The sequence below is a fragment of the Biomphalaria glabrata genome, chromosome 13, assembly GCF_947242115.1.
Source record: "Biomphalaria glabrata chromosome 13, xgBioGlab47.1, whole genome shotgun sequence".
Taxonomy (NCBI): Eukaryota; Metazoa; Mollusca; class Gastropoda; family Planorbidae; genus Biomphalaria; species Biomphalaria glabrata.
Window position 1 is genome coordinate 9983345 of NC_074723.1, and position 21854 is coordinate 10005198.

General features: G+C 37.3%; 1 protein-coding gene across 2 annotated transcripts; it reads right to left on the reverse strand.

Moving 5' to 3' along the window:
* Nucleotides 1-1530: 1530 nt before the first annotated feature.
* On the reverse strand, nucleotides 1531-14948 carry LOC106066413 (uncharacterized). 2 transcript variants are annotated; one of them, XM_056008401.1, is made up of 5 exons: nucleotides 14657-14948; nucleotides 9874-10140; nucleotides 8014-8265; nucleotides 7472-7633; nucleotides 1531-4003 (listed from the first exon to the last, which is right to left on the reverse strand). In XM_056008401.1, the coding sequence occupies exons 2-5, from the start codon at nucleotides 9944-9946 to the stop codon at nucleotides 3879-3881; spliced, it is 612 nt and encodes a 203-aa protein (XP_055864376.1). In that variant the 5' UTR covers nucleotides 9947-10140; nucleotides 14657-14948; the 3' UTR covers nucleotides 1531-3878. The 2 variants fall into 2 exon arrangements, with proteins under 2 accessions (XP_055864376.1, XP_055864377.1); XM_056008402.1 differs by lacking the exon at nucleotides 7472-7633.
* Nucleotides 14949-21854: the final 6906 nt, after the last annotated feature.

The window sequence follows — 21854 nt, forward strand, 5'->3', positions numbered from 1 at the left end:
TTTGTATGTTAAATAATAAGTTTATGTCTGACATTTTTCTCCACTTCAACAATTAAAAATTTGCTAATTATTTTTGTATAGTTGAATGTTACACATTTTCTTATTCTTAGTTATTTTGATTTTATTTCAACAAAAAAATGTATAAAATTAGAAATGATCACTTAACAAATATGTAATGAATTCTATTGTTCACTTGTAATAGCATCTAAGAAATGTGTCTGTTATATTGTTTATTTGATGTTGTTCTTGAAAAAAAAAAAGATTTTTATGTTGAATTTACTAGTTAATAACTGTTAGTGAATAAGATTTTGAAAACTCTAAGTATTTTGTGCAGTTCAAATCTGTAATCAATACTTGATTACATAACTAGTAAAAGTATGAAAAAATGTTTAAAAATAGATCCAGTTGAACAATAATAAATCTTTGCGATTAGAAATATTTTTATTAATTGTTCTTGGTTACCTTGACTTCATACTTATAGCTTGCTCAGTGCTTATGGTCCAATTCTTTTTGTGGACCAGTTTGGGTGGGGAGGGGTATCTGGGAGAAGGTGTCTGTGTTGCCTTTTCAAAAGCAAGTTTTAAAAAAGTTTCTCGAGTCTGAATTCAAACTCGAGCCTCCATGATGGAAGGCAATCTAATTCTATACATACATTTCCTGTATAAAATAAAATAATTATGACTAATTGATTAACTTATTAGTTAATTTTCTGTTCGATTCCTATTTTTATATAGCGTCAGTGCACTATGGCTCAATCTCTTTTGTGGACCAGTGGGAGAAAGGGGTACCTGGGGGAAAGTTTCTGTGCTGCCTTTGGGCGCTCAACAAACACAACTTGGCTTGACTCTGAATTTGAACTTGACCCCCTTGTTAGATAGCCAAGCGGTTTTGGCCACCTTTCCAATTGTGTTAAGTTTCAACTTCAATAACTTGATCCAAGAATGGGAAGTGGGAGAAATAATGTAAACAAGATTCTAGACAGACAAACTGAGTTAATATTAGGTTTTGTAAAAAATGATCACTTATTTCTATCTGCTGTGTCAATTAGTGACCACTAGTACAGTAGCTTGAATTTTCCTAACATTGTCCCAAAGGCATTGCAAAAGAAGAAGTTCTGATCTAGTCTGTCCCAACTGTCTCCTGATTAATTTTGAGTCACAAACTAGTTAGCATCATTTAAATAGTTGAATGAATCTGGATTTGATTTTTTAAAATTATTTTTAATGTTAACAAAATCTCGTAAGTTGTTCTCTTAGTATTGAGTGGTACTTCATTGGATATGTATTTAAATAGTTTGTATCCTATTTTTTAAAACTAAGTTTTATATACCATTAAAAGAACAAAAACAAACAAGCAGAAGTATTGGTATTTCATTTTTTGTTACAAATCTACCTATGTAAATCTATATCTTGCTTCTCTCACCCCCCTTTCACTATTTTAATTTGAATTATTGTCAAAGTATTTTTGCTAGTCATGTTTGAGGGAAGCAGTGCTGACTAACTTATGAGTTATCATATAAGTTTTGTTTAAAAAATATTTTTTTTTTTTTTTTATCTGTTCAAAATTATTGTTCTTCCATACGAATAGTGATCATAACTTTCTCAAGTAATGACTTCTACCAACCCTTTTTTTTTTAATTTCTGATTCCACTCAATTCTTATTGGTACCTGACTTAGGTGGTTGGTTGTTGTGCTGATCACATGACATCCTGCTTGTTAACCATTGGTCAAAGAAACAGATGGCTTAACATCATCTGCCTTATAGACTGCATGTTGTGAAGGTGGAACTAGATAGTCTTCTTAAGAGACATTCAAACTCATGATAGTTGTAACAATGTATGAATGCCATACGCGATGATATATTTAGGGAGCCAGATGACTGATGTCTTGGTTGATGTTACAATGAGATTGTGTGGACCAGACAATGCATTTCTGATGTTCTTATTTTGTAGGGTCTTTCCAATTAGATAGCTTCAGAATTCTACAACAATATCGTAATGCCGGAAATACTAGAGTCTACTTCAAAGTATAAACTCGAGACTGAAATCTTCTTTAAATAAAAACAAAGCTTTTCATCTGGAACTAGGAATCACTTTAATAATATACACACTACACAATGCACAATGCAATACAATTTAAATTTTTAGCTCACCAAAAAAAGACTGCCTTTGGCATACGTTCGTCTCCCATACGGGATACGTGCCCTACCCAGCGTAACTACCGGACCATAAGAAGTCCCTCTATTCTGTCCATACCGGCGTTCGCACGGACATCGCTGTTTGTAGTTCGGTCTTGTCTATGAAGGAGCGCAAGCATCTTTGGTGGAAGCGCTCAAGAAGTCTTAGTTGTTCTTAAAAATAGACTAACTTGATTGGGCAAAAACTCACAGGGAAGACTTCTTGCAATAATGAAGAAATAAATAATATGAGAAACCATAGACATCCATCAGCTTAATAAAGTAGGAAATGAGTTGAAACAAAGTCACAAAGTTTGTGTGCAATGCAAACACAAACGAGGGCTCCAAATGTGGTCCACTCAGGCAGGTAAATATTTTCAATATGATTATCTTCGTCAATATAAAAGGAAGAGACGCATGACACAACAGACTACGGAGATTTATTATTTGTTTAAAATTATTTTACTATTAATATTCAATAAACGGATTGAATTGAGGATATAGTTATCTAATTGATAGTTTTGTTGAAGGGCAATCTCTCATTTAAGGCTTCAAGGCAGAAACTTTTCATCACTCAACTTTACATAAAACACTCTTTAATGAATTGTTGTTTTCAATTATATTCGACTTATACACATACTAATTGAATTCTTTCTTTTTTTAAAAACAAAAGTAAACATTTCATTTAAAATGTTGATAGCTTGTATAATAGGAGATATTTAATTTAGTAATACAATTATTTTTAATAACATTATTTTAGAAAACAAACGAAAATAATATTAAAAAAAAAACACGTTTGTATACATGTTTTTTTTTTTAATTTACAGCATTGATATTTCCCTTATAAATATAGTTTTGGCTTGTTATTAATAGTGAATAGTTGTCAAAAAATAACTGTATTTTTATGACAAAAATGCTTGCATAGTTAGGCCTAATTGTAAATATTAAACATTTCGCTGTTAGAGAAGACGTTATCGTTGCATCAAAATTCTAAAAGGGCTAAAATATCATGATATCTGATTTTCAATATCTTTTCTAGTTTTTATGATCTAAACGGGACGGACGGACGGACATACAAACCACACGAAACTATTGGAGGCTATTCCCCCAAGCCTCAAAGGAAAAAGAAAAATTTCTGTAAAAAAAAAAAATCCTTCAGTTATGTGTTCACGAAATAATATGAAAAACTCCTTATTAACTATTGTTTTAAATTGTTCCACTTATATGCACACTAAATAGATTTTCTCTTAAAAAAAAAGTAATCATTTTTTTTTTTGTAAAAGTAGTAGTCAGTATGACAGATCTTACTTAGCTTAGCAGTACAATTGGAAAATATTTATTTTTTTTTGACAAAAATCTAAAACCGTTTGCATAAATGTGTTCGAAATATGGTGAGATTATATATATATTATACTATATAGCCTCATGTGTTTGTTACTATTAATAGTGAATAGTTGTAAAAATGGTGTTTTTTTAATGAATAAAACTGCTTGCATAGTTGATTTAAAAAATAATTTTTTTCGCTTTCAGAAAAGAAAAAAGTAGCCATTGCATCAGAACTTTGAATGGTCTAAAGTCTAAAATATTATGATGTCGGATTTTCACAATCCTTCTAGTTTACGAGATCTAAACGGGACGGACGTACGGACCGACCGAACACCCAAAACTAATAGCGTCTATTCTTCTTTCGGGGCCGCAAAAAATTAGTCGTTAACATCCACGTCAGAATCGCTATGGGTAGATTGAGCGTCTTGGTGTTCCGTTAGTTTCATACTTTGGCTCTTGACTTGGCTACCTTTTTTTCCTAACTGTGATTGGCTGGCAAGATCTGGAAATAGAGTCATGTCGAATTATTAGAATATCAAATAATATCAAATCTTCCTCCACGTATTTTACTCTCTCTCTCTCTCTCTCTCTCTCTCTCTCTCTCTCTCTCTCTTCTAAAAACTTGGTGCCGGTACCATGGGCGCCCGCAGGATTTTTTGCAGGGGGGTGCACTCATGGCTCAAAGTCATAACGGCAACTTTTTTTTTTATTACAAAGAGTATTAAAGAAAAGAAGTGGTGAATCACGCCACCCACACTTACGCGATATTAAGTTCACTTAAATACTAACCCCACTAATATACAGTTGTACTTAATGTGCAGTATTTTACTTCTTACACTCGTGCATAATGTTCCGGAACTGTGGAACTAGTTGTTACCCTTGTGACTGCTGTCAAATTACAGTCAGTCAAAGTCGACCAGTAATTATACTTGTTTAGTTTCCCCCCACCCAAAATATAATGCTTGTTCACTGGATGAGACAATATATGTTCCGGAAGTTAAATGTCGGGACGAGCGAAACTTGCCCTTTTGGAGCATCACCAGAGAATGCTGACCATGTCCTTCAATGGTGCATACTAAATCAGAGACCCGAACAGGACTCTGGCCCCAAAGCACTCCTATAGAATCAAAGCTATTCGGAGAACTGCCTGATCTGGAAACCATTGCGCGGTTCATCTCAGATATAGGATTACTGATCTGAACCCTCCAGCATGTAAAATGAGAACAAGGAAGAAGAAGAGATGTATGTGTACACAAATAATGTGAACAGCAGCACATTTTGTACCCATAAGACTCCTGTGGAAGTACTGACTGGAAATTCTCTTTGCTCGGAGTTATGTCCTCTGGAGCTAAATCCGCTTCTGCGCTAAATGGTGAGCTAATGGTATTGAAAATCGGTTCTTGACGACTTAAATTTGCTTTTATAAATTGCAAAATTAAGGAATCTAAATAAGTATTGTACTTTTAATCATTTCGCTAGAAATAATTTCACCTTTCCACAAAGGAAAATGACAAAACCTGTTTTCTTTTGCTTGCTTGTATAAAAGGGAAGGCCTTGTTTGAAAATATTTAACATCCATTAACATTTCATATGCAAAAAACTAATTGCAATGGCAATTATGAAACCTGAAATCTGTCTTTCAATCTTCATTAGAAATATTGGTAACAAGGTCGCAGTCAATGTCCTTCAAGTAGCACAACAATTTCTTCCTGGAGAGTTTATATTCTAACGTTTACCTTGCCCATGATAAGATAGCGGCTGATAGCGGATATATTGGATTTGTTTGATCATAATCGGAACTTCCTGTGGTTGTTAACTTAGCTCTCATAAGTATGATTACTACGTTTGTTTTACTACTATAGATTTAAATTTTATGAAGCTTTGTGCAAACTTTCCTGTTTAAAGTTTATGGTTGGGATATTAAAAAACAAAACAACTATTTTACTCAGTCAAAGATCGAGCTCCACCAGTTGTCACCCTTGCCATCTTGTTCCAAGTATACCCAACATTCAACACAGTTCTTCATAGCATTGAATAAATACTGATAAGAGATTGTGTATTGAATTGAGTGAATTGATGAATAGCCAATAAGCATAGTCTTCGTTTGCTTGAAACTTTTTATAATGATAGTTTCAATAATTTATATTTATATTATTTTTAATATATTTGCATTTTTATAAGTATATACTGTGGGCACAATTGACTTCTGTAGGTGTCGGCGGGCCGCATAAAACACTCCGGCGGGCCGCATGTGGCCCGCGGGCCGTAATTTGCCCACCCTTGTTTTAGGATGTAGACAAAACAGGTTGAACTGAGCATTATTGTTGCTTGAAAAGCGAAACGTTAATGAAGAAACTAACGAACAAAGTTACTTAATGTAAAGCCGTGTTCTGTAATAACTCCCGAAATCCAAAGATATGTTTTTCTTGTCTCCGTGTGTCTGTCGATTTCAAATTCTCGACAGCACCAGCTCAATACCCTGTTTGCCTGCCAGCAGTCTCGCCTTCCTCAAGATGCCAACCTTGAAGTGTTCCTCAACATGGCCAAGTTGGTATTTATGTCATTAATGTGACTGCTGATGTGCCGTAAAGCGGCCACTTATGCTAAGGTGGATATACTGCAACATCACAGAAACTTGTTCATGAAAAGATGAATAATTGACAATTAAACCAAAAAATCAGAAACATATGAGAAGCAGGCACAGATTACACATATGCAGTTTGTCAGGTTTCACTTACAGCCGTTATTTTAAAAAACGCCAAACAGTCAAAGATCTTCTCAAAGTTGTGACTTAAAGCGCAAATGAATTCGTATTTCTCAGTCCGATGTGTTTCAAACAAAACTGGTAAATTTAGCCTTCTCTTGGGACTGTTATGGAAGAAATAGATAATCTTCTGGTTGACACCAACAGCATTGCGTATATCGAAATGGCATTCAGGTCAATAATAACAAATTTAAGTCTGTAGGACTCTCAACGGACAATGTCTGCTTTACGTTATTTTTTTTTACGAATCCTTGCCTGAACACAGTTTTGAATGCTACCCGTCACGGGACAGCCATCGTAGCCTTGTGGACATGTTTACCCTGCTATTTTATTTTATTGTGCGCTGACCGCAACTCCGCAAAACGTTAATACATTTACCAAGATGACTGCACTCTTCAATGTTGTTCAAAGAAACTTTCACATATATCAAATCAAAAGACAGCTGGCAAGGTTTTTTACTCCAAGACAAAAAAAAAATACGTTTATTCTATGTCTTTACTAAATATAATGATAACTATTAATTATATGCAAATGAAAACAAATAGTTACAACTAACCTGCTATAGAGTATTGAATATTGGACATGGTCGAACATGAACTACAGATTAGCCTGTTACAGTTTATTACAACAATAGCCTATCTATATTAACTTTATTTTAATGGAAGCACTACATGTTAAGTTGCTTCCTAGCAGAAGTTAATTGATTTGAAGGTGAAAAAAATGGCTAAAAGTTTGCTACCCAGAATTCAGAGAGGTGGACGTGAATGGTCAGCCATCAATGCCTGATAAGAATAGGCTAGTAGCTACAACTTTACTTCAGTCACTAGTGGAAGCACTACTTGTTCAGTTTCTACTTAGATTTTAATTGATCTAATGGTGCAAAAAGTGGCTAGAATTTGGCTACTCAGAATCTAGGGGTTGCAAGTGCACCTCCTTGCACCCCACTGCGGGCGCCCATGGCCGGTACTCAGTGATGGGTTGCCTAACATTTAACAACTTATAAATTAATAATAAACGTTAAACTATAAGAAAAAAATAACTTTTCCCCACAATGAAAATGGTGCCAGTAGGCCGTACCGTATATAAAACATATTTTTTTCCTATAACTTTCGCTTTGTTACTAATTTAAAAACATACTATACGGCACTCTCTCTCTCTCTCTCTCTCTCTCTCTCTCTCTCATCCTTATAAAAGAATTGGCCGTACTTATTGGTACTTTTCCGTCCTGGGTAGGGTTTGAATACTGCGTTTTCTTTCCTTTAAGTGCACAATATCTTTTCACAATCCAAACGGCACCACATACCAACAGCAACAGGCCTTCAACAGACGCGAGGACAATTACACTGATGGCAACATTTTTCCATGTTTCTGTAAAGACAAATCAATCAATCAATCTATGTACTAAGTTTGATTTCAATGTTTCTGTTGAGTAGGCCTAGTGAACTGAATGCACGTGGAAGTTAGAAAATAATATTGATTATAGATTCAATTTAAAGTCTAGCAGCCAGGGTAAAAAAAATAATCTAGTCTGTTACTTAGTTTATAAAAGAATTTATGTCAATACATCTAGGTTAGGGGGGCGCGGTGGCAGTATGGTTAGTTGTCTGGATCTACCTTTCAACCACCACAACATCAACAAGTATCCTAGATCACACATTTTTTTTGCGAATTCACATTCCAGATATACGTCTTACTGGTTGGTCAAAAACTTTAAATTGGCATAATGTTTAACGTTAGTTATTACATACCTTCGCAAAGCACCAGGTCCGAGGCCTTAAATCGATTCTGACATGCCTTTGTGCACAAGCTGTGCCTCATTTGAGACGAGTCATGTTGGCCTATATCTCTACACCAAGTCAGCAGATCTGTTTCCGGAATGTTTGCTGGAAAACACGCCTGGCACGTTCCATTATGGTAGAACTCGTGGCCACTGTCACATAATCTGGGTTCATCATTAGAGCAGTTACTTTTTGTCGAATCCGATATGGTGGAATTGTCAGCTGTCAAAAAAAATATAACAGTTATGTTTTCAAGCTTTAGTGATTGGTTTCTCTTACATTGACCAAATCATGCGTGTTTTCTCTTGTTGAAATTTCTATTTTTGAGACCAAATGTGAATTGTAAGAGTTTAAAACGAGACGTGCATTTAAAAATTATATTTTATACTCATTAAAAGAAAATGTAAATTGATGTTTAAATCTTTTAAATAAAAGTCTAAACAATGCAATCACAATAAGCTTAGCTAAGGCATTATTCTAATAAAATAGCAAGGTAGTTATTTTTATTGACTATATAGATCTATAGTTAAAAAGAATGACTAAAAACTTTGTTAGTAACTAAGAAGAGGGCACATTATGTTTAAAGAACTCAGAAAGACACAAAGATAAAAGCACATTCCTCGTTCCATATGCTAGGACACATGTGTAAAATACTCCTTCTTCCCTAGTGCTATTAGAGCATGGAATGGGTTGCCTGAGCTAGCCAGGAAAACCAGTGACTTGGCAGACTAAATGCATGACGCGTAGGACGTAATCATCATCTTTTTTTTTTTTTGAAGTAACGTCTGTATCATATAAGATAAGATAAGAACTATTAAACTCTACAATTTGGGCAAAGAAACGTGAAATCAGACTAGGAAAAAGAAAAGTTTATTATACCACTTATGTTACTTGTGATATATGTACCTTAAAGTTTTATTAGACATCTATTAACAAGACATTCTTAGAAACCAGTTTAAAGTCAAATCAGTTATTTCTTTTGATAAACGATTTTTACAAGAATAAAAATACGTATTAACGAAAAGGAAATACTTGCAATACTTGTTCAAGAACAAATGTGTGTAAATCACTTACAAAAGGTTAGACCTAAATTAACCATAAATGCTACATCCTCATATTCTCAACTACACACATTTCTCCATTGTCAATTTTTTTTTTTAAACGTAACTTTTAAACTGCTGCTATTGACATCTAATAGCTATGATAAACTACTTATAATATTGGTATATTTCTGCTCCTCCAGTGGTTCTTATAGGGCGCACTGGTGTCGGCGACTCACTGAAGAAGAATGGCCATGATAAAGAGGCTGAAGGAACAAAGTGGCAGACAGCTGAAACAGGAGCTTTAGACGGACCTAAAAAACTACAAGAGCAGGGAGCCGCTTCTAGCACGTCTAAGGCAAGCTTATGTTGATGAAGAGCAGAATCCGCAGACCTATCAGTTTGAGGTTGAGCCCAATAACAGAGAACCCATGAACGAAGAAATTAGAATGGACGAACAAGTGGATACTATGCTGAACAAAATGAACTGTTGGTTACACTGGAAGTCAGATTAATTCATTGAGAAACGAACCGTGACCTAATGAAGTATACGGCTGTACGGGCTGTTACAACGGAGGGGTTGGTGGTGTTAGCGCTCTCTGTAACTGTGTTGACAAGTCGTACGTATGTGGCTTCCATGACAAGAAACGTGACAGCGATTGCTGCATCAAGTTTCAACTATGACCTGGAGATCCCACCTGCACCCTGACGTTAAACTGTACGTCTGCCCTCAACAGAGAGATTATCCCAGAAGAAGGTCAATCAATTCAATCGGAAACTAATTACATACCTTCGCACAGCACCAGGTCCGAGGCGTTGAATCGGTTCTGACATGCCTTTATGCACGAGTATCTATGCCTCATCTGAGACGAGTCATGCTGGCCTATATCTCTGCACCAAGTCAGCAGATCCTCATTTCTAACGGTTTTCGGAAAGCAGTTTTCGCAACTTCCATCATGGCAGAATTGGAAGCCAGTGCAACATGATCCATATGGCAGACAGAAATAAGAACAGTTCCTAGATAATTCTGTCAGGTCGGAGATCGAGGGCTCCTTATCTGTCAAAATACACATTGTTTTTTAAAACTAGAAAATTAGTAAAATTATTGATTAGTACAACATGCTCTTATTATTGTTATTTGACATCTTTGAAAGTTAAAACAAGAGCTAAGGTTACCATTTAAGACCTTGTGAGCTATGGGATCAGATGATGTTTAAGTTCGTATGTTTTTACGGCCGAAGGATACATAGGCCAGCTGGGGCCAGCACAATGACCGACCGACCATTAAAGTTGGGTGGACTTAGGGTGTCCTGAAAATCCCGAAGTTTTAAATTCCCGTCTTCACCTTGTTTTGAACTCGAGACCCAGTGGCGTAGCTTGGGATTTGGGGGCCAAGGGGGCTTGACCTATTTAGGGGCCCATGCATTTTTGACATTCGACATCATGACATGGGATAATGTACTTAATAAATATAGAACTTAATAATATATAACTCTGCTTACTCCCTGAGAGTAACCCCACACGGAAAGAGTGAATCTGTGTGGAAAACATGAACATTGGCCATTAACTAATATAACAACACGATTAGCAAGATTACATGGCAGTGGTTTAATATTTAAAATGAAAACAATTTGGACATTCGTTATGAGGCCCACCTCAAGTGGGAGCCCGGGAGGACTTTCAAATTTTGACTCCTCTTCCCCCCACCCTAGATACGCCACTGTCGAGACTCCTAGGTTCAACTCAACCACCACCACACAATTTCGGAGAATTTTGAATAAATTTTATGTAAAAAGAAAACGGAATTGTAAAAGAGTAAAAAAAACAAAAACAAAAAAAAAAAGAATTTTATGCAGATTTTTTTTTATAATTCTTCTACTCTTCTATTCTTCATCGGGTTTTTTTAAAAAAATCAAACAAAAAAACAAAAGACAAAAACAACAACAGCAAAATACGGTTCTCGAAAACGGCTCAAGGTATTTGACAGTCTACGTATATCTCGGAGTAAAGAATTATTAGCTAATTGATCACAGGGAAAACTCTGGTTTGACCGTTATTTTTTTAAATATAATAATCTAATAATTAAATTTGGCCTAGACTGCCCAAGAAAATCTTTAACTTGAACGCACATTGATCAGCGGGTATTCCCGTATAGACATCAGCGGGTATTCCCGTATGTTCTCATTAAAGAGTGCAATAAATGGATAGACGTTCAGGAACACTTTGCGCACCGTCTTCAAAGTCTGGATCTACAGACCTAGCACCAAACTGGACTCTTGTCTTTTAATGTTGTCATATTGAGAGCAAAGTAATTGCTTTTACAAAGAGTTATCAACTTCGTATAGGAGGAAAAATATTTTAAAAAAAACTTTAATAAATTTTTTTACTTGTTTATTACATAAAATTAAATTCAAATCAAAGACAACTTAAGTCTTTCTATTTTTTTTTTAATGGTAGGGACTATAATAATAATAACCATAGTAATAATTAACCAGGGGCGGACTGGCTATATGGGCATTCGGGCTAATGCTCGGTGGGCCGGTACCTAAATGGGCCGGTAAGGCCACCTAAAGGGCCTCACGAATGTCACTATAGAAAGTATTAAATTTTTGAAAGGTTTTATTAGCATTTTGTTGCAAAAGGGACCCTCTGAGCGTCGTGTTTAAAACACAACTTTAACAGACTCTTACAGTATAAAGCTCATGTTATCTTATCACATTTTCCGAAATAATGTAGACTAATAGCCAACACCCGTAATGCCGTAGTAGGCTTCATCCTTGAAGGGCCTCTACATACTTATCCATTAAAAAGTAACATAACGTTTATATTTCGTATAAAGATATAGAGTTTACTGTGTGCATGTGTTCAGTTATCAATACATTATCAAACTTAACAAATTGATTTTTAGGACAAGTAGAACTAGAATTGGATGCCTATTATATGATATTCAAGTTTGGGGCCGAATGATATAGAAATGCCGGGGCCGATTTTGACATTAATTAACGAAATTCGACTCTGGCTTCGCTAGAGAATGAATACTCGTTCTTTTCTAACATAATCATAATAATAATAAATAATGGGAACCTAGGCTTGGAGATTGATGGAAGTAATCTCAAACAACAATATACCCCATTGTTATATCAAGCAAGGGATAATAACAGCTGACCACACAGATACCTTCTACCAAGGGATAATAACAGCTGACCACACAGATACCTTAAAGCAAGGGATAATAACAGCTGACCACACAGATACCTTCAACCAAGGGATAATAACAGCTGACCACACACATACCTTCAAGCAGGGGATAATAACAGCTAGCCACACAGATACCTTCAAGCAAGAGATAATAAAAGCTGACCACACAGATACCTTCAAGGCCCTTGGCATTCGTAAAAACATTCTCGTTGCCTGTCAGAGGGCGGTACTGCTGCAGACCTGCCACATCACCAGAAAATTCCTCAGTGGAAACTGATAAAGGGACTACGATGCATTTTGTTTCCCTTTTAACGAAAGTGACCCTGGCAGCGCCAGAGAATGACTACTCGTTCGTTTCTAATATATTATTAATAATAATCTTTATTATCCATAAGGAAATTTGTCTTACAATTTGTGCATTACACCAAACAAAGCATTATTACTTTGGAAAACCAAAATATACTGTGAGCTTGCGCTCCCAGAGCTATTTTTATATGTAATTATAGCTATTTTTGTGTATTCTATTTTTATAGGCTAGTGCCAAATTTATTATTTGTACTTCCCCCTATTTTTATATAGGTTGGTGCGGGATAGTAAAAAAAAAAGTGGTCAGTATAGTATGTCTGTGTGACAGCCGAAGATCTTTGTGGTCTGTCGTGTAATTATTTTATATTTTTGTACCTTGGACGGCCTGATAATATAACTGCTGAATGTAACTGCTGAATATAGCTGCTGAAATACATGCTGCTATTACTCTGCTGTAGATCTAGATTTATTTTGTTTCTGTAGTGTTGCCTTAGTGGCTTAGTTATAGCCTGTTTCTGTTCTTTGTGAATACTAATAGTAAGGTACTTAGGCTAAGGTGTTCTTGTTTTAGTTTTAGTTATGGGTTGGTTATAGTAGTAGAATATTGTAGATCTAGACTAGTTTATTGTAGTGTGTTTGTGTAGATCTAGGTCTAGTATAGTAGTTGTCTTGTAGTGATTTAGTTGTTTTGATCAGTTTGTGTTAGATAGTTGGTTTGGTTAGTTTTTAGTGGCGTAGATTCAGAGGGTTTTAGTTAGTATTAGTTTTCGTTGTAGTGTATATATTTTATTACTGAGTTATTTTTTTTTGTATGTAAATAACGTTACGTTTTGTTTATTTATCCTAAAGTAAAGTTACTTTGGTGCTTTCATTTAGTTTAGGTTAGTATGTCTGGTTACTTAGGTGACTCTAGCCCCTTGGTCGTAGACTGAGGTGTCACAGATTGAGCCCACCCAGTAGCGCAAACATCTGCCTACTGTTATAAAATTTAATGTTGAGCAGATAAGACCTGCCTGACCTGCTCACAATACATTCACACCAGACTCACACCAGACTCACTCATAATTTACATGTGAAATGTTTGTATCAGATAGTTAGTTGAATTTTATTTAATGATCAGGTTATAATATAAAAGGGACAAGAGAGTTTTTGTATCTGTCCATCTTTGCTATAGGTGTCATGTAATTCTTGTGTGATGGTAACATGATGCCTTGATAAAAAAGCAAGAAATAAATACAGATAAATGATTCTTTCTTCTGCACAACTTTTTGAATTTTATCTTTTGATAGGGTACGTAGACATTGTTCTGGACTTTGCATTTGAACAGAAATCTTAACCTTAAATAAAGTTTAGATAAAGTACACAATTAAAATCGCAAAGAGAGTTTGTGTGGCAACATCCATATGTACAAAGTGCTGCTGATATGATTGTACTGCTAGGTTGGCTGACGGAGTGATACATAGCTAATATTATGAAGATATGGTTCACAGTGAACCTGGTCTAATGTTTATTTATTTGATGGTTGGTGAAGGGACAATATTTGTATTAAAGCTTATGGAAGCAGCCCTTCATGTGGACTAGTATCTGAATGAACTTTGAACTCTTTAGGTGGCACAACATTGGTAATAAATTATGATGATAAAAACTGCTTATTAAATCTATTTTTATAATATGTTTGAATTATATGTTACCAGCAAAGTGCGAAATCATGCATTCTATGGTCCAGCATTCTACAGAATGTCTAGGCAATCTTTAGAATGCCAAAAAAATCCCAAGCAAAGTGGAAAATGATTCTCCATTTCCATCTTTGCATATTTATTGTATAGAGCTGCTTCAGACATTGCGTGAAATGTTAATTTAAAGTAGCCTATTTCATTAATAATAAATGTTTTTCGTCGAACTATTTCGATAGTAATATAAATAATTTAGTTCCGGATATTATTTTTCAGGAAATATGTACATCTATAGGCTTAAAAAAAAAAGGAAAATTGAAAGACATATGATGATTAAATATAGTGATATAATCATTGTACTCCCACTAAGACACACATACAAGGAATAGTTCTCACCTCCTTTTGTTTGTTGAATCAGACTTAAATAGACGAGAATGTATCTAGTGAACTTTTTTAAATAGTTAATCTCACTATGACTTGCACTATTTTAATGAAATTTTCAAAACTTGCTAGAAGTCGAATACGTCACACTTACAACTATTATTGGTCAAATAACAGGTTGTTAATTTAGATTAGATTTGAAATAACATTTAGAACAATGAAAATGACATAGAGTCATTTCAACCGCCAGTCGACAAATGTTTTGGGGAAACTGGATAGATATTTGTTGTTACACATTTGGCCTATGTCAAGCCTGTCATTTAACTTAAAATAGAAATGGGAATTCCACTATAACGCAGTGACGAACAAAATCCGGCCCGCGGGCCAAATCCGGCCAGCGACGTGCTTCCATCCGGCCCGCCGAAACGTCGGCACAAAATATAAAAAAATCCCCCCCCCCCCCAAATAAAAATGTTCAGAATATATCATTACCTAGGTTAGGGCCTTTACTTTTTCTAATGGATTACTACCAAGGCATTTAACATTTGTGCGTCCATTAAATAGGACTATAGAATCTACTAGGAAAAGTGAACGGATCTTTACTTTTTGTAGAACATGATACCGTTGCTAGCCAACATTTTTGTGTTTATAAAGAAAGTCTGGCTGTGTGGCTGTTTTTTTTTAATAAAACAAGAATAACAAAATATAAACAGAACTTACGCCATTTTTTTAAAGTGTAAAGAGAAAATTGAAATATCCCAAGAATTCAATGTAAGTACTAGATCCTTGGGTTTGAAACAAAATAGTTTCAGGTCAATTTCATTAAGTTTTTATATCTTTTCCATCATGTGGCCAGCGACAATAGTGTTGGAAATTAAAATGGCCCGCAGATTGAATTACGTTGAGCATCACTGATATAGAGGAACTTCTCATGGTCTGACAGTTACGCTGAGCATCACTGATATAGAGGAACTTCTCATGGTCTGACAGTTACGCTGGGCATCACTGATATAGAGGAACTTCTCATGGTCTGACAGTTACGCTGAGCATCACTGATATAGAGGAACTTCTCAAGGTCTGACAGTTACGTTGAGCATCACTGATATAGAGAAACTTCTCAAGGTCTGACAGTTACGTTGAGCATCACTGATATAGAGGAACTTCTCAAGGTCTGACAGTTACGTTGAGCATCACTGATATAGAGGAACTTCTCAAGGTCTGACAGTTACGTTGAGCATCACTGATATAGAGGAACTTCTCAAGGTCTGACAGTTACGTTGAGCATCACTGATATAGAGGAACTTCTCAAGGTCTGACAGTTACGTTGAGCATCACTGATATAGAGGAACTTCTCATGGTCTGACAGTTACGTTGAGCATCACTGATATAGAGGAACTTCTCATGGTCTGACAGTTACGTTGAGCATCACTGATATAGAGGAACTTCTCATGGTCTGACAGTTACGTTGAGCATCACTGATATAGAGGAACTTCTCATGGTCTGACAGTTACGTTGAGCATCACTGATATAGAGGAACTTCTCATGGTCTGACAGTTACGTTGAGCATCACTGATATAGAGGAACTTCTCATGGTCTGACAGTTACGTTGAGCATCACTGATATAGAGGATCTTCTCATGGTCTGACAGTTACGTTGAGCATCACTGATATAGAGGAACTTCTCATGGTCTGACAGTTACGTTGAGCATCACTGATATAGAGGAACTTCTCATGGTCTGACAGTTACGTTGAGCATCACTGATATAGAGGAACTTCTCATGGTCTGACAGTTACGCTGGGCATCACTGATATAGAGGAACTTCTCAAGGTCTGACAGTTACGCTGGGCATCACTGATATAGAGGAACTTCTCATGGTCTGACAGTTACGCTGGGCATCACTGATATAGAGGAACTTCTCATGGTCTGACAGTTACGCTGGGCATCACTGATATAGAGGAACTTCTCATGGTCTGACAGTTACGCTGGGCATCACTGATATAGAGGAACTTCTCATGGTCTGACAGTTACGCTGGGCATCACTGATATAGAGGAACTTCTCAAGGTCTGACAGTTACGCTGGGCATCACTGATATAGAGGAACTTCTCATGGTCTGACAGTTACGCTGGGCATCACTGATATAGAGGAACTTCTCAAGGTCTGACAGTTACGCTGGGCATCACTGATATAGAGGAACTTCTCATGGTCTGACAGTTACGCTGGGCATCACTGATATAGAGGAACTTCTCATGGTCTGACAGTTACGCTGGGCATCACTGATATAGAGGAACTTCTCATGGTCTGACAGTTACGCTGGGCATCACTGATATAGAGGAACTTCTCAAGGTCTGACAGTTACGCTGGGCATCACTGATATAGAGGAACTTCTCAAGGTCTGACAGTTACGCTGGGCATCACTGATATAGAGGAACTTCTCATGGTCTGACAGTTACGCTGGGCATCACTGATATAGAGGAACTTCTCAAGGTCTGACAGTTACGCTGGGCATCACTGATATAGAGGAACTTCTCATGGTCTGACAGTTACGCTGGGCATCACTGATATAGAGGAACTTCTCATGGTCTGACAGTTACGCTGGGCATCACTGATATAGAGGAACTTCTCATGGTCTGACAGTTACGCTGGGCATCACTGATATAGAGGAACTTCTCAAGGTCTGACAGTTACGCTGGGCATCACTGATATAGAGGAACTTCTCATGGTCTGACAGTTACGCTGGGCATCACTGATATAGAGGAACTTCTCATGGTCTGACAGTTACGCTGGGCATCACTGATATAGAGGAACTTCTCAAGGTCTGACAGTTACGCTGGGCATCACTGATATAGAGGAACTTCTCATGGTCTGACAGTTACGCTGGGCATCACTGATATAGAGGAACTTCTCAAGGTCTGACAGTTACGCTGGGCATCACTGATATAGAGGAACTTCTCATGGTCTGACAGTTACGCTGGGCATCACTGATATAGAGGAACTTCTCATGGTCTGACAGTTACGCTGGGCATCACTGATATAGAGGAACTTCTCAAGGTCTGACAGTTACGCTGGGCATCACTGATATAGAGGAACTTCTCATGGTCTGACAGTTACGCTGGGCATCACTGATATAGAGGAGCTTCTCATGGTCTGGCAGTTACGCTGGGCATCACTGATATAGAGGAACTTCTCATGGTCTGACAGTTACGCTGGGCATCACTGATATAGAGGAACTTCTCAAGGTCTGACAGTTACGCTGGGCATCACTGATATAGAGGAACTTCTCAAGGTCTGACAGTTGCGCTGGGCATCACTGATATAGAGGAACTTCTCATGGTCTGACAGTTACGCTGGGCATCACTGATATAGTGGAACTTCTCATGGTCTGACAGTTACGCTGGGCATCACTGATATAGAGGAACTTCTCATGGTCTGACAGTTACGCTGGGCATCACTGATATAGAGGAACTTCTCAAGGTCTGACAGTTACGCTGGGCATCACTGATATAGAGGAACTTCTCATGGTCTGACAGTTACGCTGGACATCACTGATATAGAGGAACTTCTCATGGTCTGACAGTTACGCTGGGCATCACTGATATAGAGGAACTTCTCATGGTCTGACAGTTACGCTGGGCATCACTGATATAGAGGAACTTCTCATGGTCTGACAGTTACGCTGGGCATCACTGATATAGAGGAACTTCTCATGGTCTGACAGTTACGCTGGGCATCACTGATATAGAGGAACTTCTCATGGTCTGACAGTTACGCTGGGCATCACTGATATAGAGGAACTTCTCATGGTCTGACAGTTACGCTGGGCATCACTGATATAGAGGAACTTCTCAAGGTCTGACAGTTACGCTGGGCATCACTGATATAGAGGAACTTCTCATGGTCTGACAGTTACGATGGGCATCACTGATATAGAGGAACTTCTCATGGTCTGACAGTTACGCTGGGCATCACTGATATAGAGAAACTTCTCATGGTCTGACAGTTACGCTGGGCATCACTGATATAGAGGAACTTCTCATGGTCTGACAGTTACGCTGGGCATCACTGATATAGAGGAACTTCTCAAGGTCTGACAGTTACGCTGGGCATCACTGATATAGAGGAACTTCTCATGGTCTGACAGTTACGCTGGGCATCACTGATATAGAGGAACTTCTCATGGTCTGACAGTTACGCTGGGCATCACTGATATAGAGGAACTTCTCATGGTCTGACAGTTACGCTGGGCATCACTGATATAGAGGAACTTCTCATGGTCTGACAGTTACGCTGGGCATCACTGATATAGAGGAACTTCTCATGGTCTGACAGTTACGCTGGGCATCACTGATATAGAGCACTGGCGGATCCAGAACTTTGGAGTGGGGGGGGCGATTTTTTTCCAAACCCTAACCCTAACGCCCAGTAAACCCTAACCCTATGCATAAACGTGCAGCATATATATATATATATATATATATATATATAATATATATATATATGAGAAAAAAAAAGCGCAGCATTTCTCAACCTTCGTCGAAAAACAAAACAACTGGGGCAGCGCTATAAGGTTCCATAGTGGGTTTCGGGGCAAAGCCCCAACGCCAAAAGCGTTTTCTTGCTTTTTTCACTGAAGAAACGCATTCTCCTGACATATACAGCTCATTATTCAAAAAAGAATTCGGGGCGAAGCCCCGACGCCAAAAGCGTTCTCTTTCATTCTTCAATACAGATACGCATTCTCCTGACATCTACAGCTCATTATTTATCAATGGAGTTCGGGGCGAAGCCCCGTCGCCGAAAGCGTTTTTTTTTTTTTGCAATCTTCAATGCAGAAACGCATTCTCCTGACGTATAGAGCTCATTATTCATAAAAAGAATTCGGGGCGAAGCCCCGACGCCAAAAGCGTTTTCTTGCATTCTTCACTGCAGAAACGCATTCTCCTGACATATACAGCTCATTATTCATAAAAAGAATTCGGGGCGAAGCCCCGACGCCAAAAGCGTTTTCTTGCATTCTTCAATGCAGAAACGCATTCTTTTGACATATACAGCTCATTGCTCATAAAAAGAATTCGGGGCGAAGCCCCGACGCCAAAAGCGTTTTCTTGCATTCTTCAATGCAGAAACCCATTCTCCTGACATATACAGCTCATCGTTCATAAAAAGAATTCGGGGCGAAGCCCCGACGCCAAAAGCGTTTTCTTGCATTCTTCAATGCAGAAACCCATTCTCCTGACATCTACAGCTCATTATTTATCAATGGAGTTCGGCAAAAGCGTTTTCTTCACTGCAGAAACGCATTCTCCTGACAACTACAGCTCATTATTCATCAGTGGTTTCCGACGCCAAAATCCTTTTCTTGCATACTTCATAGAAGAAACGCATTCTTCTGACCTAAAGCTAATTTTTCATACTATTAAAAAAGGACCATTTGAATAATGTTGTACTTGAAAAATATTCTAATATGAATTTATAGGCCCTTAATACATTGCAAATAAAACCGATTTGTTCCTTGAGAAGATAAGATACCCCACATATTTAGATTTGGCTTTGAGGATCGCCGCCGAAAAAAGAATTATTCGATAAATAATATTCAATAAAATTGAAGTATAAATTGTGAGTTATAGTCCCAAATTTATTTAACTAGAAAAATTTCAGATTGAGTAAAGGTTGGGAAAAGGCGACTATGTTTAGCGTTATTTGGGTTTAGAACTCTTATACTAAAAATTTCGTTTGAATTCTAACTTTCTTAAAATAATTATGATAAATTCATGTGAAATTACATAAACTATGTCTGGAAATGAGAGGGGCGGTAGAGTGAAAACGATTAATCCTCGCTCCTTTAATAATTTCTGCTTAAGATTGCATTTGGCATTAAAGAATAGGGGTGGGGCGACTCAACTAATTTTGTTCACAAACTATGATTCTCCATAAAAATAGGACCGCCCCCCCCACCACTCAGAGGGCTAGAGTGGGAGGGCAGTACATGCAATCACTCTCCCCCCAACTCCACCGAATCGGCCAAGATACCAGAAGGGGATTGACATAATATAAAATTTATATATTAATTGAATTAATTTTGTTCACAAACTATGATTTCTCCATAAAAGTAGGACCGCCCCCCCCCCCACTCAAAGGGTTTAGGCAGTAGAGGTATTCGCCCCCCTCCCCCAATCGGCAAACAGGGAACAACATAATATAAAGATCGGTTAAAATATTAATAACAAGTTTTAACCATATATATATTTAATTGTTTCTGTTAGCAAGCTGTGATTTCTAGAAATAAATTGGACCGCCCCCCCCACTCGAAAGTGTATGGGTGGGGGGGGCGGGATTGATACCATCGCCCCCTCCCGACCCCACCAAATCGGCCAACATACTAGAGGGGGGGGCGAAATAATCTAAAAATAGGTTGAAATATAAATAATTAGTATATATTACTAACATAAGTAATAAATTCGTATACAAATTGTGTGAATTCTATACTAAAATTCGTCCGCCCCCCCCCTTCGGGGGGGGGGGGGGATCGGCCGAGTGGGGGGGGGCGATCGTCCCTACCGCCCCCCCCCCTGGATCCGCCAGTGATGACGTCATGCAAGGTTCAAACCCGGGACCATTGAGACGACAGTCCAGAGCGCATTCCACGTGACTATGGATAATATAAGAAAATTCGATTCGCAATTGTCATAGTCATTTGATTTTGTGGGAACACCCGGAAAAACAACATTTAAGAAAATGCAATGAGTATATTTTGAGATTTGTGAAAGTTAATTGTAGAAAAAGCAATTGACAAAAAACTAAAATATGTTTCATCAAATAGCTCATAATTTTGAGCTGAATTACAGACCTAACATATTCTTTTCTAAATTAAATATATACCAAATTTAAAAAAGTATTAAGCTAGGATAGATATTACACATAAATAACATAATATATAATTTTAGATACAAGGAATTTAAAACTATTCTTCTGCTATTAAGTTACAAAGCCCAATTTTCAATGTTAATGAGGGTTCTTCATTATTTTTACCCCCCCCCCCCCCTCGTGTAAAATTGGTTTTCTGTTAAAAAATATTGTCTTCCATTATCGTTGTCCATCAATTATGTAGGTGGCTAGAACTATGTAAATAGCTAGAACTATGTAAGTAGCTAGAACTATGTAGGTAGCTAGAGCTATGTAGGTAGCTCTCGACTTTCTTTCATTTGTAATCTGTGA

Excerpts from the sequence above, each read along its gene's own strand:
- LOC106066413 (XM_056008401.1), bottom strand. The coding sequence starts at position 9,946 with ATGAGGCATAGATACTCGTGCATAAAGGCATGTCAGAACCGATTCAAC. Across the intron at positions 7,634-8,013 it reads GGACCTGGTGCTTTGCGAAG|AAACATGGAAAAATGTTGCC; the intron begins GTATGTAATAAC and ends TTGTCTTTACAG. Across the intron at positions 4,004-7,471 it reads GGACGGAAAAGTACCAATAA|ATCTTGCCAGCCAATCACAG; the intron begins GTACGGCCAATT and ends CTCTATTTCCAG.